Source organism: Triturus cristatus, chromosome 1_2 (genome assembly GCF_964204655.1).
Source record: "Triturus cristatus chromosome 1_2, aTriCri1.1, whole genome shotgun sequence".
NCBI classification, from domain to species: domain Eukaryota; kingdom Metazoa; phylum Chordata; class Amphibia; order Caudata; family Salamandridae; genus Triturus; species Triturus cristatus.
The window spans coordinates 755,980,939-756,006,501 of NC_140580.1; the positions used below are offsets into that span (position 1 = coordinate 755,980,939).

Genomic DNA, 25,563 nt, shown 5'->3' on the forward strand with positions numbered 1-25,563 from the left:
TCTGAAAATGATGCGGCAGCTAGTGGATTAAGTGACAAGTGCTGTAAATTCATTATTTTGTAGAAAAGGCAGAAGTCACCAACTCGCATGGATGCCAGAGTTTACTTCTTTTATCAAGCTTTAGAGAACATGATTTGGAGGAGAGTAGTTTGGACCCCTTTGAAGTAACATTAGGAGTGCATTAAAATCATGGTTAGTTTGCACTCACATATATATTCTGTGTGACTAATGTATAAGAAGAAGAAAGAGGAATGCAAGATGATTACGTATCCTCATTATTAAATAGACTTTTATGTGTACTTTAGAAATGTACTGACAAGGGGGTGAATTAGTATTGTGTGGAGGGATAATGAACTACAAGTGTTTATTGATTGCTTTAATATTCCACTCATAACCCTTAGTATGTTAAGACTTGCCACTTATAACTGTTTAAATGTGCTGAAAGTATTTCTTAATTGTTTATAGAAAGGGCACACATAAAGTAGCCTGTGCGTTGTTAAATTAGCCTAACTGTGGGCCTGAAATGCATTTCTAATGTATTTTCTAGCTAACGTTTGAATTCGTATTTTGCTTGTATTGCGGAATGTTGCATGTATCTTGCGTTCCCACTACAAGTGGACAAGGCTTCATTAGTTGAGAGAAAGTATTGTTGTTCCTAGTAGATAGATAGGCCTGAGAAGGAGCAATGCGATAAAGGATGTAGGATGAGTTCTCGTGGAAGAAGGAGTTGGCACCATGGACGCATGAAATATCTCAGCATGTGAACATGGAGGCAGAGAAAGGAAACCAGAGGGTGCCAGAAATGGAAATTTACTAGTGGCGCGGTAGGAGGTGCCTTAATTCAGCGATTGCTTATGTTGTGATGTAGTTAGGGACAGCTGACACTGTACTTTAGGGCTCCTTGATTATATAGACCTCATCTTAAGCTTGTGGCTTCACGCTGCATGAACCTGGTTGGAGTTACTTCTTAGGGAGGCTCTAACGGCTGACACCTTTCTTCCCCATCTTTCTTAAAATTACTCTAGATTAGTATTCCCATTTTAAGGTGGTGTAAAAATACTTAGGGATTTGTAGATTTTTGTTGGAAACTTGATGCAATTCAAAGTGCATTTTTATCTTTCGATAACATAGGTTGCAGTGATCGAGTTAATTGTTTTCTTTTTGCTTGTATCGTCTTAATCGGTTTCGGAGATTTCGCTTCATTCTGTTTACTCTGTATTTCTATACCATAATGCTTTGATTGGTGTATAATAATTTGTTTCAGAATTTGAATTAAACAAACTAACTTGAATCTGGTCGTCAACCTGGATTCTTACCTGGAAGCGTGGAAATTTAAATTCTCGATAATTCGAAGGAGTTTTTCTCTTTACCTCTCATGCTGCTTAAAAATAACCATTAGTTCAGATAATTTAGCAGTATGGGTTTTAGCGCTCCCAATTTCAGCACCCCAATCTGAGAGTGAATCCCTCACAACTGCCAGAAGTACAGCTGTACAGTGTTTGACATTACTCGCCTTCCCTTTCTAACCCCGTTTCATGCCGATCACATTTTCAAAATGAGGGTGCTATTTGTAAAAAACTGCGGACACCTTCTGACGGTAGAGTGGACGAGTTTGAGAGGGTAATATTGGAACAGTGGTGCATACTTTGAAGCACAATTGACAATTAATAATGTTGAGAAGCAGATATGCTAAGGAGATAACCTTATTGGTGGGAGAGGGGCTGGTAAATGTTGCACTTTGAAGTAATTTGGACCAGTAGTTTTGGTTACCAGTGGATATAGTTTGAACAGTGATTTACAAGGGTTAGGGGGAGGCTGGTGTTCATTCACAAGGAAGGATTTGCACATTCTGAAATGCATTTAGCCTGTTCGAGCACACCAGCTCAGTAAGATCGGTCCCAAGTGGATATGGGGATCACCAGCAAAGTACTTGGGAAGTTTGTTTTTAATAAGTTGATCATTTTAAGGTAGATCATTTTGGGGAGAGGATGTGGCCTAACGGCTAGGGCGGTTTACCTCAAATCTGGGGAACCGGGTTTGCGTCTCGGCAACGACGCTCAACATCCTGTGATTCTGGGCAAATCACTTAATCTCCCCGTGCCTAACAAAAATTGTAATGTGTCCTTGTGTAACGCAACTGGTGCTCATGTAAAGCACTCTGATACCGGATACCTTCGGGTCACGTTCACGCTATAAAAATCTCCGAAAAGAAAAAAAAAAGGTACATAGAGCCAGTTACAGTAGTAAAACAAATGAGTAGGAAATTACAACATAATTACAGAGCGGTTGGGTGGGTCTCCCTGTAGGTATTTTTGGCATGTCAGTAGCATTTATGATGAGCCATCATCACTGGTGAGACCGGGTCTCGTTTAAAAGCTTGCAATGTTTAATAAGTCAACAGATTTTTGAATCACCCAATCTCTTTAAGTATGGATCATGAAACACTTGTTTTCTGATCCACAGGATCTGTCCTTAAGATCACAACTGGATATTGCAGCACTTTATACTGGGAGGAACATCAAGTTCTGAACACCTGTCACCATGTGCCAAACATGAAAGCACCCAAGCAGATGGTGCCTTCCAGAAGAAGCCCCAGATTGAGGAAAAAGCCAAAAGGCAAAAAAATCCTACTTGGCAGCACGGCTCCAGTTAACAACAGAAACCCAAGGACAGGAGACTGGACTCCAAGGAGCAGGAGACTTCAGGATATATAGGAAATGCCAGCAGCTGTAATTAGAAGGCCGAAGAACTAGGAAATCCCCAAACTGATCAGGAGCGAGAAAACGCATCAACAGGGAGCAAGAAGTGTTGTGACGCATGCAGAACCAGATCAGCTGGTTTTTATACCCTAAAGACAAGAAATACCTCACATGAAGAAAGCTTAGTTATATTGGCTTTGGAATCACCTCATAGCACTAATGGTAAGGTGTCCATCTTGGAAATGGTTGGATGTATTCCAGAAATCCTCACTAGAGGATCCTGGGAAGGAGAAGGTAAAGCATTATGGAGACGCCAAAGAAGGCTTCCACCAAGGCCCCCCCGGGGAGAAGAGGAAAAGCGCCGGGAATCGTACAGGTGGTTAGGGCCCATGAGGTAAATCTAACATCCATGTGTGGTTGCCTGCCTGCAGCAACCTCATCCAAAACGCTCTTGTGAATCTGCACGTCATGCTCACCGGAGAACAGCTCTGGAGCAGCCGTCCGAGGGGATACTGGTGCAACAAGATTAGTAGGTGCATGCAGAAAATGTATTGGTACATACATGCGCAGACTATGTGCAGAACATATGCAGCAGTAGGCATACATCCAGTTCTGTGCAGAACACCTACACCAGTAGCCATGTGCAAACAGTATGTGCATAGACTATTTACAGTAATTAGGGCACACTTGTTTGTGTGTGCATCTCAAGAGATAAATGTACAATCATGCTTGTGCTGTGTGCAGATTTTGAGAACCAATGTATGCGTTATCATAATAGTAGTGTGCAGTCAGAACATATGCCACTAGATTTTGTCTATGGCACCCACAGCTGTGCACATCAGGGTCATCCTCTTTCTTGTTTCCACAGGTCACATCCACTGCTTGACGTGAGAGATTGTGGTTTGAGGAGGGCTGACCCAAGATGAACGTTCCCACCAACCCGCCTTCAGTAAGGGTCAGCAACACCAGAAGCATCTTAAGGTGAGTGTAGTGAACCACCAGGCTCATACGCCTCTTTGATTATACATACCATGGATTTCTATGTTCGGGCGCTGGTAATGGGTTAAATAAAGGGGGTTGGTGACTGCTCTGGGTCACTTCCGCACAGCACGCATTGTGTGTGGCATGTCTGTAATGCAACTGCACAAGCGGCGGTAATTGAGGTGGTGCATTGAATATCTCATGTCGGTTCACCAACCAGGGAAGTGAGCATGAAAATGAAGATATATAAACAACCATGAGTGTGCCCTAGTCTCATGGGGTAAATATGGCCACTGCAGACATTAGGGTGTAATCTGCAGATCAAAAGCCCATGTCCGGTTTGTCCTACGGAAAATTACATTTTGTATGGTGAAAAGCGTCTAGCATGATGTGGATTCCAAATTTTGGTGGACAGTGAAAGTGACAGGTGGTGCTTGTTGTTCAACAGTGTACTCTCATACCGGTCAATTTTCAAAATGGTGGTGCTATTTGTAAAAAGTTGCAAGCTCCTTCGGAGGGTAGGGTGGGAAAGGGTGAGGCAGAACTCTCTTGGAAATCATTTTGGAACAGTGGTGTGTACTTTAAAGCACAATTGACAATTAAAACTGTTGAGAAGCCGATATGATAAAAGTAGATCACTTTATTGGTGCGAGAGGGGCTGGTAAATGTTGCACTGGTGCCATTTTGAAGTCATTTGGACCTGTAGTTTGGTTACCAGTGGATATCGTTTGAACAATGATTTGCAAGGGTTTAGGGGAGGTTGGTGTTCCTTCACTAGGAAAGATTGGCAGATTCCGGGATGCAATTAGCCTTTTGGAGCACACCTGCTCAGTAAGATCCGTCCAAAGTGGATATGGGGATCACCAGCAAATTACTTAGGACTTTTTTTTGTAAGTTGATCATTTTAAGGTACCAAGGGCCAGTAACATTTGTCAAAAACCGTTTAGGAAATGACAACATCATTGCAGAGCGGTTGGGTGGGTCTTCCTCTAGGTACTTTTGGTATGTCAGAACCGTGAGACCGGGTATAGTTTAAAAGGGCAGCTTACACAGGATCTGAAAGTCCAGTACTGAAAATGAACAGACGTTTCTAATGGGGAAATACTGGTCCTCTCCCATTGGAAATGTCTATGCTTTTAAAGGACTGTTTTATCCTGGAGAAAAATATTGGTCATTTTGTGAGAACTCATTCTAAAGGACATCATCAGGAAAGTACCTTTGGTCAGAGTTGAATACGATTTAATGCACGTTTTGCATATGAGTTGAAGATGCTGCTTCTCAAGGAATTTAGCCATAAAGAGCGCTTTATGAATGCTGTGGATCAGCATCATTAGTCAAACTCCAGGGTCCTGCCTCAAAATCATTTTGGGAATCTGTTATGGTAAATTATGCTTTCTAAAACACACATGTCCAGTTACATTGTTGAGAATATACTGTGATTTAAACATTACTTAAGGGCTAGGAGATCTCCTAGATTAAGGGAATTTTGAGAATAATTTGACAAACGGTCCATTTAATGCCAACTGGGCCTGTAACGTTGGTGAGAAATTATTTTCATTGTACAACAATTTGAAGAGTGGGGTTTAGGTGTTCTCTAAGAAGGAAGTACTGGCAAAAATGGTAACTAGTACTATCAGGTGCTGTGAGCAGTGCATTCAGGGTAACGGGGAAAGTGATTGATGATTTTTGTAATTTCCACCTAGACAACCTTAACCATACAACAGCAGGGGATGCGCCGACACATGAATAAAGCACTGAGCTTACGGTGACCAACTGGCATGGGTGCAAATTCAGGACGGTGTGTTTAAAAATTCAGGACAAAAGGTCAAAATCAGGACAAAAATTCAGGACAGTAGGTCAAAATTCAGGACAAAACTTAGGGACAAAAGGTAAGTTTTAAAGACTTGCTAGAGGATGTCGTGCAACGGTATATAAGTAAGTAAATAGACAACCACTTAAGTACAAGTCAAAATAAGTTTTTATTAGGTTGAGACAATTGTGCACTTCACGGTTTTTCAGTATGCGGACAGCTTTAAGCAACTGTGCAGGTCTTTTTGTGGTATTTCATATGATAATAATCTATTTATATGGTTACTGCAATTGGTTGTCCAGTCTGATATTTTGTTTATAATTCATGGTCCTGAGCAGGCATGTTTGGTGGAAGAAATGGTTGGGAAGATCTGCTCGGATAGACATTTTGAGATGTAAAGCGGCACGCATAGGAGGCAGCTAATTGGGACCTGCAGTGCTGGACTACGGTGCAGTCCTCCGAATGACCAGCCGTATGTGTCAGATTGCTTCAAGCATTCCATTTCTGTTCAGCTGGTGATGACTGGTACAGGGGCTGGTATAGTATTGAGTGATGGATAAGACCCATAGCGGAGAGGGCTTGTATTAGGGTAAGGGCATTAAGCAGGAAAAGGGAGTTATTAACCAGACTGCATGAGCTATAATTGGCTGCACACTGCTGAGTGTAATGGTATTATTGTGGGTCAAAGCTGTTAGATAGGTGATGACATTGCTGTATCATGCCCTGGCTAGCCATATATCGGCCCCCCTTATTTTAGCTGTATATTGGAAATAGTATACTGATTGGGCCATTTCATTTCTGTGAGCTTTAAACTGCAGATTCTCATTGATGCACAGGTGTGCTACAGACTAGAAACTGTATACGCTGTTGAGGCATTATTGTAGGGCAGACGGAGGGACTGTCTTTTACATACAGAACATTTTCTTTTGAAATGGAAGCAAAATGCCATCATGCAGTTTTACTGATAAATCTAAATAGTGCACAAATACTAATGCGTGGAAATGTGGTTTCAGCAAATATGTATCATTTGAACGTCACCAAGCAGTGGCAGCTCGCATAGGCCGTGCTGCGGGGCAGTGTGGCGGGGCGGGGAAGGGGCAGGGTGGGGGTGTAGTAAACTCGGACATTCGACGGAACGGAGGAAAGTAATTATTACTATCACCAAGTAAAGTGTCTTGATTGTTTTGAAACTCTGTTTCCAGCACACTTCTGAATTACAAACAAGAGGTCCATTTGAGGTTTCCAAACTTCTGATATGTTTTGAAACATTTGCTCAGTTTATTTACGGATATTTAAATATTGGTGTGTGTTACAAACAAACTGACAGCTCACAGCCTTTGTTTTCGCACCCCGAAGAAAATCTGGGAAAACATGTTGCATTCTACAACACATTTGCCATTATATATCAATTTTATTAGCTTTTAAAGCATAGTAAGAGTGACTTTACTGTGCACCAGGGTACGACAATCTTTGATGGGGCTCTTCAATGATTCACTCACTATCACCAACAGTGCCCCTCGTCTCTCCACAGCCCCTCTCTTGCATGTATTTAATTTGTTTTATAGCCCATCTCGTACCAGTATAAGATGTTAGAGCACTGTACATCACACACACATACAGCGACAATGAATTATACATGTGTAAATCAGTGTATTGAACATGTTGCATAAGGCAAAGGGCACTACAAGGTGTGGGATGCACATGTCACCTATACTGGTAGGCATTTTTTAAGAGTGATTGGTCTGAAGAAGCACAAACTCATGATTCAAAACTTAACACCTTGGTTAGAGGTAACTTTAATGATAAGAATTCATTCCTACCCTAACAAACCTTTTTTAGCAACATCAGGATAATGAAAGACTGGGAAGAAAACATAACTTTGTAACCTGTTCCATGCAGCTTGCACGCAGATCTTTGATGGAAGTTCATAGCTCACTGCTAGATTGCGTATGTAACTTATGAACTGCACAGTAACAAAAGAATCTCAGTGACAAAAGTAGTAACCCACTGAGATCTGCACATAAAATACTATTCTTTGATTATGCGCGGTACACATTCTTTGCAGCAGGCATATTAACCCTCTGTGCTACCTTAGATGATTCAAAACTCCTGCAGGTACATTAGTCACCAGACACTGGTGAACCACACCTAAATATAAGTGAGGCCGATTTTATTGTTACCAGAAAACTGCTGGATATATCAAGGAACTTTGCATTGCCAGCCTCAAGTAAACCACCCTCACCCCCTCCCCCCCCCACCAGCACACATTTCCAGCCTCTCTGGGAATCACCCGATGACTGGTCCGGCTAGTCCGGCCTTGCTACCACCCTCCAATGGTGCCCCTCATCTTCACATAGACCCTCTCTCATGTGTATTTAATATCTTTTATAGTGCTACTCATCCCAATTATGTAGGGCAGGGTGTCGGAGTGTGTTACATCACACACATATTATATAGAGACAATGACTCATATAAATGTGAAATTCAATGTATAGGAAATGCTACTTAAGATAATGGGGGTTACAAGGTTTAATCATACTTTCATCCATCATTCAGTCTTTAACCATTCATATTGTCCTTCCATCTGTGGGCCATCCATGTCCCTATTCAACCATTTACAAGGCTATCCATCATGTATCCTTCTATCCATCATTTCAGTCATCCATCCCTCAATCCACCCTTTCACTCATCCGTCCATTATCCATCAATTCACACATTCACCCGATCATCCGTACACCCATCCATCCACTCTTCCACTCATTCATCCAGCCATTTACCCACCCAGCCACCCATTCACTTACTCATTCATCCACCCAGTCACTCATCTTTCCACACATTCACCCTTTCAGTCATCCATCCATCCTCCCTTTCTCTCTCATCCTCTTTCACTTAGCCATCCATCCTTCCATCCACCTACTCATCCACTCAAGAATCCATCCTTTGACTCTATCACTCATCCATCCTTTCATTCATCCTTCCTTTCTGTCATCCATCCACCCTTTCACTCCTTCACTCATCATCAAAGTATCTTTATTCAGATATTAAAACATCCAGAAAAGAACAATATATTTACATATTTCATATACAATAATATGAACAGTTCATCATAAAACATTAAAATAAAACATATCTAATGGGCCATTCCAAGATCTCAATAGCAGAGTTGGGCCTAAGATTTGTGCTAAATTGCAAATTCATGGTTTTTATAAAGTGCAGTGTGCTAACAGCTATACAGATAGGGGATACCAACACATAAACATTGATTAAAATACAAGATCGTAGTTTACATAAGATCAATCAATTTAAAATAAGCCGTAGCCTAAATAAAACAAACTTCTTTTAACATCCCAAGTACTCTAAACATTGCGAGACAGCAATTGCGAAAACTCCACATATTATCTCCTGTTCTGTGTAAAGTGTAAAACTATCTTACGGGTGGACTTTAATCCGGGTGCCTCAACTACAGTATCCGGCAAACAGAATAACTTACGCCTCCCTTCTAGAATTCCTCAATTTCACGGCTAATCTTAAAAAATTTACAGTACAGAACAAGGTAAAGGGTTCCGCGGAGAGTTTTAAGTATAGAAGAGCTACTCTAACTTGGGTGAATTTATTCACTCTTAGGATGGTTTTTAAAAAAAGAGCCCGCGGATATTCATATAGTGGACAAAAGAATACAAAATGTAGGGTGTCCTGTGGAGATCCCAGATCGCAGCCACAGGGACCCTTTGAACCAATATCTTTCGTGTACCCTGCGGGAACTGCTAAAATATGATGTAAGAGATCCAGTCTGAATCTGGTCATTAAAAACCTATCGTTTTTGTTGTAGATCAGTGCCAGATAGGGTTCTAGTCCTACAACAGATTTTGTTAATATATGAGATCTCACTGACCCTTTCAGAATTTCGCTGTCTTCTCGGGCACAGGCTATCCGCCTCATATATTCTGCTTTCAACATGACCTTTAGCTGCGGAGTTAGGGACGTTGGTTCCTTAAAGTATTTTGCAAAACCCAACCACTCCAGTTTATCCTGAACATATTTAAGCCATGGTATCTTATGACCTTTGTCCCTGTTAATACAGTCTATTAATATTTCTCTGCTTAGACTTGCTTCAGGTAAGGAGTGAAATACACCCTACTTGTCGTGAGGTCGATTGGTATCAGGTTGTATTGTTGGACAACTTGTCACTTTTTCTTTTCTTTATATCACTTGCAGTAGCTATTATGTATTGGTCCTGAAGAAAGCCGGGAACACAATCCCTTCTGGCTGAAACTAGTTGACCCTTCTGTAATGCAACCTATTAGTTAAAAGTTGCCGCTACACGCCTTTTAAACCGGATTGGTATAGAGATATATATTAAACATAATTTCTCTTCTCCAACTCCCTTTTTAACTTTCACCTGCACTGCAATTTCATACACCGTTTCCATCGTTTGAAATACATATGGCCGCTCTTGGTCGATTTCTCTCTCCAACTTGCACTCTACTCTAATCTTGGCTACTACATCTGCCTCTTGGATTGGAGGAGTAGTAACAAGAATCAAGGATGACCAAGTGATGACACTGGCCTCTCTTGGCAGTTGATGGAAATCCTAATCTATCATGTTCTGTTTTCTATATATTTACCTTGGTCTGTAGATCTCAGAAACACTCTATTGGTTGTTTTTCTTCTGTTCTGGTTTTCTCATGTTTGTTTCTTTTTGCACGACCACCAGTTCACAGTTGGTTTTTCAAATGTAATGATATAGGGGATTTGAACTGTTGTCTTGGTCGCTAAACTGTTCCCTTAGACCCTTTCCCTTTTGAAAGTTATTGTCGACATAGTGTTGTTTCCCAAGCCTTAAGAGGGATGAAAAACTGGGGGGGGGGTCTCCCCAAAGGGGGGTTTCGATGTAATTAGGGCATAGCTTAAAACACCTACCTAAACTAAAAATCTGTGCTTAGCATAGTGTGCCGCCAGACTGGTATTTTGCTGCTTTTGTCATTGCATCCAGATATATAATACAACAAGTAACGTCTCAACTACAACAAGCCAGATCTATTGGCTTTGTCAATGGTTGCTAGATTCATAAAATAAAAAAGCAGCAACTATGTCTTCATTGTATATAATATTGAAAATGCGTCAGTTCTAAAATAATGAGGCAGTAAAAGAACTATAACCTCTTCTTCTTAACTTGTTTTGCCGCCTTCTTTTCATGAACTGGGTTCACAGGTAGCGGCATGGGCGTTTTCGTACTTTCTTCCATCTGACAGAATGCCCTGTCCTAGACCGAGGCAGGAGGAGGCCCCCACGTGCTGTAACAGCTCAGACTGGCCCATTGTCATTCTGTATGTGCCAATCAGCCGGCAAACAGAATGATCGCAAAACAAAGTATGAGTTGGATTATTACTTTTTGGAGGTCCTTGGAAATCACAGACAACCCTATAGGGTTAGCTAAAGCTATGGCTACACATCCAGGCAAGAAGGAAAGGTGACCATCAAACTCTTGCAGGACACATGCAAGGAATTCTGTTCAGGTACTCATTTACTGAGCACGTGAAATCCATAGGTTTATATGCACTTTGCATTTAAGGAGCGCCCTTGGGCACACACCTTTACGAAGTCAGATTGCAACCTTGGTAGTCCACAGCCTAATCGAAGGATGTGCCGCCTTGATTCATAGCAATGATTTGGATGCTACTTCAGCCTCCCTCCTTGAGTTTTCAAATTAGCTTTTTCTGGCTGCCTGGCTTACACCGTCCCATTATACCCTCGTAAAGTTTTGGGGCATGTTTCGTAGCTAAATGGCTTTTAGCACAACAGAAGTCCGGGATACTATGAAGTGTAGTTTAAGACTTTCTGACATAAATCATTATGGAATCCTAAATCTTGAAATGTATTTTTATTCAGTGCTTGATACAGCAACTGACACCATCCGCTGATAGTGGCGTTTGGAAAGCAATCCCACTGACTTTCTACTCCTGGCTGCCTACCTCTATGTTAGGAATGGTTGTATATTTACATTATAATTGCATTTATATAGCGGTCACTACCTCTGGAGAGCAGTGTGTTCCATGAAAAACACCTTGAATGGCTTCCAGCGGACTATCAAAACCAACCCGGTGAATGCCTTGCCTGGTGATATTGTTCTTCTGGTTGTGTTTTTGATTCGGTTGTTAAGGAGCGGGGTTCCTCCTCTGTCCCTTCCCATCCTAACCTTTTTTGGCTCTTTCTAGAAGCGAGATGCGGTCATTGAAGACGCGGTGTAGCCAGCAGTAAGATGAAAGAGGATTTGGCTTATTCTTAAAGATAAGAGTCTCAGGATACACCGGGAGCAGCATCCTTGCTGTGCAGCCCACGCATTCTGGCTGACCCTCGCTCAAACCATGCACACATCCGCATTCTGTTGCCTCACACTGGCTGAGCAGCAGGGGACACCTACAGAGGAGAGCATGCATGGCATAGGAATGAAGATACCACACACCTCCCTGCTTTATGGAAAAATAGAAGATATAGATCCAGGTCAGAAAGAAATACTCAACATCCATAAAGTGAGAACAAAGCAAGGGAGCACAAATGAAATCATGCAATACCTGGAAATATAAGGACTGGAGAAGAGACTAATGATACCTCTTTACCACCTAGACCTTTTGCCACTTCTCCCGACCTTTTAACCCTCTCAAGCTCCCCCCCCCCATCACCCCTCCTCCAAATTACTGCTACATTTATCGCCCTTCAAGCAACCCCGACCCCATGCAAGGGCTACCACCCATGCTCTATTCCCACCCACCTTTCCCTTCCTACTTTGGTTTTGCTCTCCTCTTCTTTGTTCACTGTGTCATTTTCCTTTTCTTCACTAGCAGGTCGCGATAGACATAAAAGATACAGCGACCCTATTTCCCTTTTTTCCTAATTAACATTTATTCTTACAATTCAGTTTAGAATATGCATAATGTATTTTATGTTTTTTAACCAATTGACCAAAACCCGGATTCAATCCCGGTTGTGGAGACTGAAATCCAGGACTGTTATATTTTCTATGAAATCATTCTATTTACGTGGGAAGGGTATTTTGACATTCTGGCATTTCCCAATATGTAGTTTCATCAGCCTAATTTCGCGAACCTGGTATTTTTCATTTTGGAATTTCGTCATACGGAATGCCGTTAGGATCAGCACACCCACGTTTACAGGTCTAGTGCTAACTTGATTTCCACCCGTGGAATTAGGGCCGGACTGGCTCTAGCGGGCACCGGGCATTTCCCCAGTGGGTTGAAAGGGTGGGGGGCAATTTTCAACTGGTGGGGGCCGTTTTTGTTACTAGGGGCCAGTTTTGAAGCTGGTTTTGCCCCCCCCCCTCCCATCCCGGCCGGTAGGACGTAATTGCCAGGGCTGGTTTGCTATCCCAGTCCGGCCCTGCATGGAGTATATGTATTGAGTTAATGGTGAGATGAAGCACTTGTTAGTGTCACCTGTTGTGGTATGTTCTTCACCTGTAATAAAGTACCTGTCATTCTTTCTTCAAGGTCGGAGCTGATGAGCCTTTTAAGAACATATAATTGTTACCAGGAGGGAACAAGTTTTCAGCTGCGGCAGCGAGAGGTGAGAAGCGGGTAGGAAGCGTGGGAGTGGTTTCCGCAACACCTGCAGTAATAATAACGTGATTTGATTTTCTTCAGCGCTTAAACGCACGCTTTCAAGCACTATAACAATAGATGTTATTATTACATGTCTCAGTGGTAAAGGAGCCTTAGAAGGTTTTCTCGTTAGGAATTTTTGAACAAAATGCGATTATGTAAGATCCTGTTAGTGGGTACAATATTCTTAATAAGAGGTCTGTCTTGGTATTATTCTTCAGCAGGGAGGGTCTGTAAATAGGATGTTAATACTTATTGGTGGCCATTGGTTTAGATTATGATGATGACACAGGGGTATATGTCCTTATTAGAGTGGGTCTGTGAGCAAAATGTTCTCACCAAATAAGATCTGTGAGCAAAATACTCCTGTTAAATGGAGTCCGAATAGAATGTTCTTCCAAAGTAGGACGGTGACGGGGTCTGTGAGTAGACGCTTCATATCGAGGGAATTGTTCAAGAGAAGGCTCCTACAAGGGTATAACAGCAGAATACTCATTTCAGAGGGGTCAGGGGTTGAAGGCTGTCAGTAAGAACAATGAAGGAATTTTAGAAAGAGGACTTAGCTTTGAAAATGTAGTACTGCACCTATTCTGATACCATTTTGTTGTGTCTTGATTTTTCCTTTCATCCTCGAATTATTTTAGTAGAGAAACTGTAGTTTCTTGTGGGCTTTAATTCAACTCTACAGAAGTCTCTAAATTTCTCTGTCTTCTCCATACCTTCTGCGTGTTAAAGGAAAGACAATTTAGTCCAAGACTATTTCAATGGTGGCTGGGGCACAACGTTCTATGAGTGTTGTGAGTGCTTGAATGAATTTGCTGAGCTTAAACTTGATTATCTATATTGAGCGGGAAGAAGTCTCCAAGTTAAGTGAAGCCTTCCTGAGATAGTTGTTTGGAGTGGTTTTAAACCTCTAGAAATAATTTTCGAGGGATTTACCTTGTAGTGAGCATGCAAGCGGATTTGATTGTGTGATATCAAGAACAGAATGGGTCAAGCTAGTTGCTTACAAGTGTGTTGGATAAAGAGTTGGGGAGATGAGCGAGTTCCCTTAGAGTAAGTGATGGCTGTGTTCACTGTTTGGAGGGTGTAAGTCTATTTGAGATAGAGGAAGAGGTGAATGTCAATGACGTTTCTGGCCATCAAGTTTGTGGATGGTGGTGATGCCTGTGTGGAAATGTTCATGCTACGGGTGACTGTGTGCAGAATTGATGAAGGCAAGTTTCTAGGGCTCTGGGAATAGGGCACTTTAAAATACTTTTTTGAAACTTGGTTCGACTTTTTCATTCTCAATAAACAACTGATCAGTACCCAGCCTTAAACTCTCACAAATGTTTAAAGTGGTTGTCACCATCCAGTTTCCAAAGTCAAGCATTACTTACTAGTAGGTTGGACTATGGTAATGCACTGTTCGTGGGCATGGCAGACTACCTCTTCACACGCCTACAAGTGGTGCAAAATGCCGCCGCCAAATTGGTATGTATCAAAGACAGACTCAGCTCAGCGTCTGAGTGCCTGAAATTACTTCACTGGCTGCCAATGCGCCAAAGAGCGAAATGTAAGCTGCTCAGTCACGCACGCAAGGCGCTGCACAAACGAGGGCCTCCTATCCTACAGAACAAAGTTGAATTTTATGTACCCACCAGGTGCCTAAGATCACGGTCTCTAGCTCAAGCCAGAACAAAACGCATTAAGAAAGTAAGGGCAGGAGGTCATAGTTTTTCATACTTGGCAGCAAAGCATTGGAATGAACTACCACAAGACCTCCGCCTTTCCGAGGACTACCTTGTCTTCAGGAAAAAACTTAAGACCCACCTGTTCGTTAAAACTTAACACCGGCAAAACACATCAACCGCTCAGCTATCTACCGGAGTCCTAGCACAGCGCCGTGATATCCTTCCCGGATGAATGTTGCGCTTTACAAATAAAATACAAATCCTTGATTCTAGTGGCGTATTGATCTGACCTGATTAGTATTTCGATCCTGGCCTTGTACTGATATAATCCTGATCTGCAAAATAATTTTTTTGCTCCTAGCTCTGAACAGGGCTGCCTCTGAGTCAGTGTTGCATTGTCAGTGACATCCTAAATTAGAAGGGCTGTGTGACAGACTGGCTACCACCGCTGCTTCTAAAATGGAACATGCAAGAAATACTGGTAGCGACTGTCATAGGATGTGGGCTTTAACACTCTAACAAATCTATGACCACACCATACAGGCCTTTACAAATAAGTAAATACATTTCACAAATGTGACTAAAACTCCTGTACACTGGTCTTTCAGGTTTGTGACTAACTCAGTTCCCAGCCCTCCCTGAATTTGCCCTTTTCCATCCCCACCTACCAGCCGTTCAGAGGACAGATCTACATATGTGTGCACCATGAGAAGTTAGCCTGACCCGCGGCTGACCCATTCTACTTCCATGATTCTTCTGCTTCCAAATCATCCTGAACCTTTGAAGTGTAACCCACTGTTATCACTTACTCTGCCCAAGCCCTGGGAGCTTTCAGGGGTACAGACCTTTTGGTAAATCCCACAAAATGTATCAAGAGGATAGCTTAGGGATCACTTGGCTTTTGCTCTTTGAGGCATCTGATTTGGTTTGAAAGGGATCCCTAAAAAGGAGGAACTTCAAACCAACTCATGGATATTTATTTAGCGCAAACATATCACCCGAAGGTCTCATGGCGCTTGTGGAAACTCAAATGTTAGTTTAAGCAAAGCCGTTTCGGAGTCAAACAGCCAAGTTTTTAGCTCCCTACGGAAATGATTGTGACTTGACATAGTACGCAGGTACAGGGGCAATTTGTTCCAGAAAGCAGGCGCAAGGAAAGAGAAAGATCTCCCTCCCATTCTGGTTGCACGGATTTTAATGGAAGTTAAGAGTCATTTGTTGCTGGATCTTAGAGCCCTGCATGGGCAATTGAGTAAGCTTATAGTAGTGTCTGGGTCCAGGGACAATGGCAGAATGATCACAGAGTTGTCATTAAGTACCACAAAGCCCAGAGAAATGGCCCGATAGCGGTCATCGGGCCCCATGTCATGAGCGTGACCTTCGGCAACCCTTAACTAAGCCAACTATGGTAGGCATGCTCGGATTTGTAGGCTAAGACTTGTCAAAGAAAAATGGTAAATTAGTGCTGTTAGCTAAAATTGCACTGCTACCTTTGAGCCCTCCTTAACGAAACTGGGACTGTTCAGAATTATGCTCAAACTGTTGACTATGTTACGTGGTGATTGGTGTCTTCTCTCCCAGAGCCAAGCACAGACCATGAGCCTAGGTTTCTGATCAGACAGTTTCTCCTGTAGCTGAGTATCCAACTCAAGAGTCCACTCTGGGTCCTTGTTCCAGGGTCTGCTGAGCCGGGTCTTGCATGCTGCGAGGCCAGCGAGCAGGTGGGCCATATTTTCAGTCCCCTCTAGGCTGAGGAACATCTACATTGAAGCAAACGCAGAAATGCACCAGGCCTGTATGTGAAGTCATATTGAGCCTTAGTGTGTGAAGGCACACAAGACGCCCCGTAGGGAACTATATGAGGCCTAGTGTGAGTTCATGTGGAGAACACCTAGCATGACATGGGGAATTATCGTAAGCCCAGCATGAGACACTCGGCCTAGCACAAGGACCCACAGTCTACCGGACGTGAGGTACCATACATCACAACGCTCACTATGTGAAGCTGCACTCTACCTAGTGTAAGCTACCACAATACCACATGTGGACTAGCTTGAGGAAAATGCACCCAAATAAACATGAGGAGGTGCATCCAGCACACTAGGAGCGACCCCCCCTAAATATAAAATGAGGAACCACTCCTGGTGTAGCAAGCAGAGCCCCGAAAGGATTCAGGCGAGGAACCACCCTCAGGCACCCTCCTGTGCAATTTTATCATGATATTAATCAAGAAATGTATACAGGGTACTCTTGGTAAATTTGCGACTTTACTTGAGGAATTTTCCTCTAATGCAAATAAGTTGTATTTAATTATAGTAATAATAATAATTTCATTTGCGCACTACGCAACCTGCTCAAAAAGCAGGTTTTATTACCCAAGTCTGCCTGTGGGATACATTTTATCGAGCTCCACCTCGGAAGGATGAAATGCTGCGTTGAGTACTGCGTGATTCAAGCCTGTAATTTGCAGGTCTCACACACCTGTCTGCACTGACATCTATAATTAACTGTGCGCGCCTCCGTGTTTGGGTTTAAGGCTTGTCTCCTTTCCAGAAAACAAGAGACGCCATTGGTCCATATTTCTGGGTTCTGGAATGGTCAAGTGATGATTCTTGGATACAAATGTTTTCTTTTTAACATGACAATTGTGTGTCTCTGTTCACCTTAATATTAATTTTAGGATTTTTTAGGCAGCTCTAAATACTTTTGCTGTGGTTTCACTTCTTTTTGTATTTGATGCTTTACCTTTTTACTTCAGTAGGGAAAGGTACATGCTTCTACTAATTTCTCAATATTTATATAATGGTCTTTTCAGCACAATACCAGTCCGGTTGCGAAAGTAGTGGCCAGGTGGCAGTCCGAATTGTGCACTGGCCAATTGCAGGAAAAAAGAATGCATCCTTATGGTATTGATTTAGTTTGTCTGCCTCTTAGCCATCTTACCATTTCACTTTTTAGGTCTGGGCAAATGCCAGTCTTGGCTGTTCCAGGAAATAAAAAAAATGCACCAAAATAATATACATATACTACTTGTATGTATCTATTTATGCTGCCTCTGGTCCTACTTCAGTGACCGATAAGGCCGGCCCCACCAAAGTGAATCTTGCCGGCTTCGTCTACGGAGCCGGTTTTTGTGTGCACATCCTATTCTTTTGACTGGCTGACTTCTATCCATCCACTGCTCATATATAGGGAAACTCATTTTTTTGGGTCGAGCCAGGGCAGCGCATGCGCTGCTCAGCGAGGCATGCTGTAATCAGTTAGGGACTTGAAGCTCCGCCCACTCTCCACCCATATTTTTTATTGGCTTGTGTCACTGTAAACTGTGGCTGTTCATTGGTCAATAGGCTTGGTAGTCCCTCCTTAGTACCTCCTTGTCTCAAATTGTAACCTTCCATGGCGACACCCCGTTACGTGTGTTGTAACTCGGTAGGCTTTAATGACAGCCTCCGAGCACGAAGCATGAAGCATTGAAGCTCAGGCTTTTAAAGGCTGCAATGTTTGGGCAATTAAGGGCATTAATACCGGTCTCAAACGTTCTCATTTTAGCAGCCTTCGAAGGATGAAATGCTGAGCTGATTCTGCCAAGATTTGAACCAGTATCCTACAGAATCAACAAGGGCACATCAGTACATTGGCTCTTCAGTCGCACTGCTGCCTTATTGGCCCCCAAAAAATGACATCATTTACAGCCTACCCTCAGCAGTCAATTGAGTATGGACAGTGGTTTGTCGCTTAATCTGTCAACTGCACAGGTCTAAGCTTAACCTGTATTATTATGCAGGTTTGAATCTCAGGCTTTCATGCTTATGAGTTCATAGGGGAGGTTTATGAAAAGAGCACCATAGTATTTGAGCAGCAAGAGGATGTGGCCTTACCGCCAGAGCTGCTGACTTCGGGGCTTGGGAACCAGGTTCGAGCCTCGGCGTCGGCTCAGCATCCTGTGATTCTGGGCAAATCACTTAATCTCTACATGCCTACCAAAAATGAATGTGTCCTTGTGTAGCGTAACTGGTGCTCATGTAAAGCTCTCCAATACCTTCAGGTTGAGCTACATAAATCTGCAACAACAAAAAAGGACATTCAGCACGGCGAGTCCGCTATGAATGGCCAGGAGCTTGGGGCTGGAGGTGCAGGAGGGCCAGAGATCTGAGTGGTCCATTAACCTCTAATTAATGTATTGTACTCAGTGGTCGAAGTGGAGAAAAAAAGTAGGGGAACTGTGAACGGAGAATCAAAGGGCGGGAATAACCTGAGGATTGGATCAGTGGGCGGAGTCAGAGGTGTGGCCAAAATGTGCACAACATCTTAATTTTTAGTATTTGTTTGGCAATTCACTGACTAGTCACAAGTTATGATGTTCTTTAATTCAACCAATGCATTATTTAAGGGTTAAAATGAGTTATTTACATTAAAATACATTCACAAAGTGGGTTATGTTTCCAATCACAGAATGTCCCACATATGCTTAAAAGTGGAAGCATAAGCCATTTGTCTCCGAGCCATGGAGTTTCTGTCATCAGCACTTCTCCCATTTTCCACAAGAGCAGTTCAAACATGAATGGCAAAATATCCTAGTTTGCAAATGTTTTCTATATAATTATGGCTCTGCCATATTTGCCACATAATACAACATCTGCTGCATAATCTGACAATTTAACTAATACACTTTTTGCATGTCAAATGCATCAAAAGTTACTAACAAATGTGACTGTTGCTGCAAAGTGAACGGCTCTTTGCAAATGTTGATTGATCACCTTTCTCCCTGCTGCATTTTATATGTTACACTGGTACTAATAAAGCAAAATCTTTCCAGGGACTGTTAGCATGTGTAAAAATGTCTCAATAATGAACTATCAGAAAATATACTGCATTACACTGCAGCCTTTTTTGTGCTGCAAAATTTTGTCAATTCTGCACATAATGTTGTCCTCCTTTGCTGCATAATCCCAGTGGCCCCAAAGAAGCCATCACATGTTAAAAGTGCTTGTGCATGAAGCAGAGAGACTGTGAAGTTTGCGAACCTAGTTTCGTGTGCGTGAAAATCCTGCATTGCCAATTCCTTGTGAGTTGCCGCTACTACTACTGAAACAAGGCCAATGGAGGTACCAAGAGGTGTGGCAGACTGGCCTCAAGGGCAGGGCTGGCTTTAGCGCTGGTGGTGCCCTGTGCAACAATGTTTGTTGGTGCCTCCCAATGACCACCTCTGCCATGAATTCCCTAATTACCACCCTTTAACAGCGCCTCTCAGGTCTCCATAACCACACTTTCACTCCGATGCATTTAATTCAATTTATAGAACCACTCCTACCAGTCTAGGGTGTCAGAGCACTTTACATCACACACATTACACAAAGACAATCAATAATACGTGTGTAAATCACTGTATAGGAAATGTTACATAAGACAAAGGACTTCAAGGTGTGGGAGTCACATGACAGCCATACTAGTAGGTAGTATAGATTAATCAAGATTGGTCTGGAGAAACACAAACTCAGAATTTAAAATGCAATCCCATAGTTGGGGGTTCTCTTTAATAACCAGAATTGATTTCTATCCAAATGAACACTTTTTGCAACATTAGGATAATCAAAGACTGGGGGGGCAAACAATAACACTCTAATTTATACCTTGCAGTTTGCATGCAGATCTTAGATGACCGTTAATAGCTCACAGTTCTATGTTAGGATTTTAACTTATAAACTGCAAGTAATGAAAGGATCTCTCTGACAAAAGCAGTAACCTAGTTGCCTTATGTGCACTTTGTGATCTGCATGGTATGTGTTCTTTGCAGTAGGCACATTAACCCCCTGCGCTACCTTTCCATGAGTCAAAACTTCCATTAGACAAAACTCAGATGTCTCTCGGATAATCATTAATCACCAGCGTTATCATGACATTTTTAGTGATGCTGAAAATTGCTGGAGGCCAGGAAGAGGCAGCAAGCCCTTTTAAAACCATAATATACTTGCAAACATGGCGGCCCCACTCAAAATCAACACCCGGTGTGGTCGCACCGCCAGAAAGCCAGCCCTTCTCAAGGGCCCTGAGAACTCAGTGACAGAGTCACTGTTGCTCTAGGGTGTGCTGCTTCCTAGGCCTGCCTGCAAGACTGGAGGTGAACTTAAGTATAGATTGTGGTGGACAGGCCTTTAAGGTTAACCCGCACTTGCCACTGCTAAGGTCCACCTGCTGGTGCTAAAACACCAGGGCATCTAAGGTCTTGCGGGGCCTTCTAAGGGCTAGCATGGGAATGTGCTCCCTCAGGAGAATGGTCTGGGGGACAGGTCAAGAAGGCTGAACCTCGTTCCCCAGTTCCAAATTCGGCAGCTCTTGCCATAGTGCCACATCCTCTCCCCCCATTGAACACCACACTGCCCCACTGAGAGAAAATCGCACTTCCTTTAACTACAACCCAATTGTGCAGGCTATAAACACCTAGATGCGACTCAATTCAATTTGCACACTAGACAAGCGCAATATGCTGTCTAAAAAAAAAAGGGCCAACATCCTGGAAAAAGCAAACACTCATACGGAATGCAAGTTAAAGTAAAGCACGTGAAATGTAAGCAGAAACATGGTTACCTGAACGCTTTTACACTCACTATTCAGAAATCAGTGAGTGTTTTTGCAAGTAAAAAGTTAATGACATGACTACAGGGCCCGAAATGTCCATTGCGTTGCGTATCTCTTTACAAAACGTATGCAGTATGGTTTAAAAAGATCACATCCGTGAACACAGAGCCTCGGCGCACATTTGGTTTTCCAATCCACCCATCAAGCTGGCCTTGCAGTACCTCCGGGATTGGTGCATTCCCCCACCCCGGGGAAAAAATGCTCTTCAAAGAAAGATAGGAAAACAAAAGGAGCGCTTCACCGGCAAACTCTGTAGAGTGACACTATTGTGTTTGGGTGTTACAATCAATCTGGCCAATTTAAGACCACTCTGCCTTGCTTTATTTATTTATTTTCACATATCTAACCTTTTATTCCCCATGCCGCACTTTGGAACAGAAAAATGTCAGAAAAAGACGACATTTCCAGCAAAAGTGTGTTCCTTGTTTTGGATCCTTTCCACAGGGGGACAGATAAACAAAAGGAGGAAAGAGGATGAAAACGGTTTCTTGAAGTCAGGGTTTTCAGTAAGAGAGGAGAAGCTAGACAGAAAAAGAAGGCATAAGAGGAAGAAAGAGAAGGAAGGGGGCAGCTGCCAGCGGCAGAGCGAAAGTGGGCACTGTCCTGGTCTTCTCTGAACAAGAGGGTAAAGACAGAGTCCTTTTCCTTCTCTCCTCACCCACGCGTCCCTGGCCGGCCACGAACGCCGAGCCGTATCTGAAGGCCTTGGCTATTTCTTCCGTCCTGGGACACATGCTTAACATACAAAAGTAGGGGAACGGAATCCATGGAAAGCTAGAAGTAGGGGCACGCCGTGCCCACTTCAACCACTGATTGTACTATCTGACCCATGGTTAGGGGCCCACTTTCATTGCTTGCACTGGGGCCCAAGGCACCCTTGCTAAGCCACTGTGAGTGGTCACGTCTGGACATCCAGCAGTAGCGATGCTGTGCTGGAAGGGACCGCAGTGCGGGAAGCCACTGTGCTGTAGAAGAAGCGGACACAAGAGTGTTCAGAGGACAGACATGCTAAGCATGTGTTAACAAGCTGCCCACTCTGTCACTAGTGTGCATCCAATGTTGCTCTGTAATTGAACGAGCACATAATAGAATACAGCTCCCAAGCACTGCTGGTGTTGCTGGGAATTGTAAACATGTATGTATGGCGTTATTGGAGGGACACAGCCATTGCTACTAACTTCGAGTTTTAACTTGTAAATTGCTTTCCCTAGCGATGCCCGCTAAAGAAAGGCGTGCCCTGCCTATTCATACATTATTCACATTTGAATGTTTGCGTTTGAATTGAGCCCATCGTGCATGGCTTTAAGTGGGCCGGATCCTGCCGGTGCTCATCACCGACAGTTCTAAAAAGCAGGTGCTGAGACAGGTCCCAATCGGGCTCTCCATTTCTGCCCTCACCTTAAGGGTGAAAAAAATATCTTAACTCTGCCGCAGTTCCAGCCTTCCTTCACTGCCTTTGATGTAACTTCGAAGAGACTAGTTGTAGGACTTCTCATCATTTCCGAACTGACGCATTTTCAATATTATATACAAAGAAGCCATAGTTGTTGCTTATTTTTTTCAAGCGACCAACCATTGACAAAGCCAATAGTCCTGGCTTGTTGCAGGTGTAATGTTACTTGCTGTTTTATAAATCTGGATGCAATGACAGATACAGCAGCATACCGGTCGGGCGGCACATTATGCTAAGCACAGGTTTTGAGCTTAGGTGTTTTAAGCCACAACTATAATTACATAGGTCACGCCCCTTCGAGAGACTCCCCAGTTTTTTCATCCTACTTAAAACCCTCCCTTCGTGTATAATATTCATATCTGTGCAGTGCGATCTGTCTGGATTTTCACCATCTACGGGTGGCAATTGTAGTACTGTTGTGACATCAGGGGTCAATCTGGAACCAGGGTAGAAGTGCGAGGGTGAGCCTGGGAAATTGGTCATTTAAGATGGGGGCTGCTGCCAACATCTGCCTTTTATATTTAAAGAAATGTTATTTCGGTGGTCTGGCAACTAATTATAAAGATTTTGGCAGTCTCATGCATCTAGAAATATCGGTCAGAAAGAGTAGGCTTTTATAGCGCCACTATGCAAACCAGCCACCCTTTGTGTGCTTTCTGCATTGGCAGATAAATTACAGTTCATCACCAAACGTTGTGTTGTCTAGGCATATGCCTCTATAACATTTAACCTTAACTCTTGGCTGTCCTTAAATCCAGTGCAACTTTATTCAACATTTTCTCCTGCCAAAAATATCCCGTGACGCTAGTTACTGCAGTGATTTTCAAGGAGAGTAGAGCATACCATTATGCATCTGTGTAGGTGACAGATTCAGGAGAAAGGTACAACTTACTTTATTCCTAAACAGTTATAACCGGTGTTCCTTCATGTTCCGAGATAATTGTGTTTGTTTTACAGAGATACTCTCTAAATTTAGTTTTTAAGACATTTTGCAGTTAGCGAGACTAACCTGACTAACAGGTTTAGGGTTCTGTGAGCATTAATTCTACCAAGAAAATCCCTTACTTTTACAAACAACTCTAAGCAAGTGCCCATAACGCCACTCAATATTCTTTCCTGGCAGCTACCCCAGTTCGCGCCTTTTCCATTTTAGTTTGCTGCTAAATCTCAGCCTCCCCCTTAACTTTATTTACTAATACACTCAGGTAGACAGACAGTTTAAGTTGCTGTCCAATTCAGTTGGAGTTCTGGTTAAGAGTAGGCCTACACTACCATCTGCTGGCAGACAATGGGAATCGCATGCTGTGCATACTCGGACATGAGAAGACAAGAAAGGCAGGCTGATACAAAGCTTGTGTTGTGCATGGCATGTACTCTTTTAGATCGGTCTTTTCGCCAAATCACTAATAATTCTCTTATCAATTTGTGGAACTAACTTAATTATGTGCAAATTCGTAATACTTTACCATACATCAAAAAAAGTCACAGTGCTGTTCAATTCAGTCTGTTGCCAATTTCCTGGGAAGGGCTTTATAGCAGAGTGCATCCACATTTATTAAATATTATAATGCCAGATTTTACCAAAACGCGTGCCTGGTGGTCCGAAGATTTAGCAAACCCAGCTTTACCTGATAACTGCAAGGAGATGGATATAGTGAACTACACACTTGCAGTAAAATCTAATTTACGCCACATTTAGGGCTCCTTCTATGCAGTTTATATTATACCCTGAAAAACTTATACTAACCGCAGAATCTTGCAATGTATGCAGCAAGTGCCTTTACCTTAGATGCACATGGTATGGGTGTGCCCAGAAATACAACCTCTCTAGAATGGGATACATAAAACAATGGAAAAAGAGTTGGGATTTGAATTGTGACCCTCCAGACCTTGTAGTGCTACGGCGAGATGAGGGTAGTGATTGAGTAATAAAGCATTTAATTTCCATCAATCCACTAGTGGCAAGATCCATCATCGCTCAAGAATGGAGGTCCACTGGTTCCTCAACATCTCGGAATGAATATCAAAAATTGATATGCTTCTGGACGAGGCATACCACTTAGAAGGGCAATCCTTGAAATATCATGGGACTTGGAACTGTTTAAAGACTGGATTAAACCTTTGCTATAGACAAAGAACCATGTTTTTGTAGACCACTGCCCTAGACTATACAGAGAATCGGGTTTATATTTTTTATTTGCTTATCCCAAATTAGTATTTTGTCTACACTGTGTCTTTAATTTGTTTGTGTCACCGCACACCAAATAATTCAGAAAACTGAGATTTGCAAGCTTTTATCTGGCCATGGAGCATTGCTTGGGTCCTCTTACCAGCTTCTCTTCTCTGCACAGTTGGTTGTGTCTGTGTGTATCCGCATGCTGCATTGGTGTCTTTAGCTACTGATGAGGCACTGCTGGAGAATACGTGATACACCAACCACTCTTGTGACACACTTGCACCACTCTTGTGAGAACACGTGCACAACTGTAGCTAATATCACGCCCCGGGAACCTATTGCACTACATTAAAACACCCACAGTGTTGGAGCATTGAAAGAACTGATATACCGTGACCAGATGAATGGTTGTGGTCTTGGACACTGTGTAGGTGCAATAGAGAGGGGGGGGGGAAAGTGGGGGCACGTATTCACCCTCTCACAGGCACTGAGCAATACCTTTGCACAAACACGCCT

General features: G+C 42.8%; 1 protein-coding gene across 6 annotated transcripts in view; it reads left to right on the top strand.

Moving 5' to 3' along the window:
- The window catches only part of RASSF4 (Ras association domain family member 4), a 420,812-nt gene that overhangs the window by 325,079 nt on the left and 70,170 nt on the right, over positions 1-25,563 (top strand). For all 6 annotated transcript variants that reach the window (XM_085608696.1, XM_085608695.1, XM_085608699.1 and 3 more), the window contains 2 exons: positions 3,568-3,680; positions 12,996-13,071. In XM_085608696.1, the coding sequence (XP_085464822.1) occupies positions 3,622-3,680; positions 12,996-13,071 (135 nt within the window). In that variant the 5' untranslated portion in view covers positions 3,568-3,621. The remainder of the gene's footprint in view (positions 1-3,567; positions 3,681-12,995; positions 13,072-25,563) is intronic.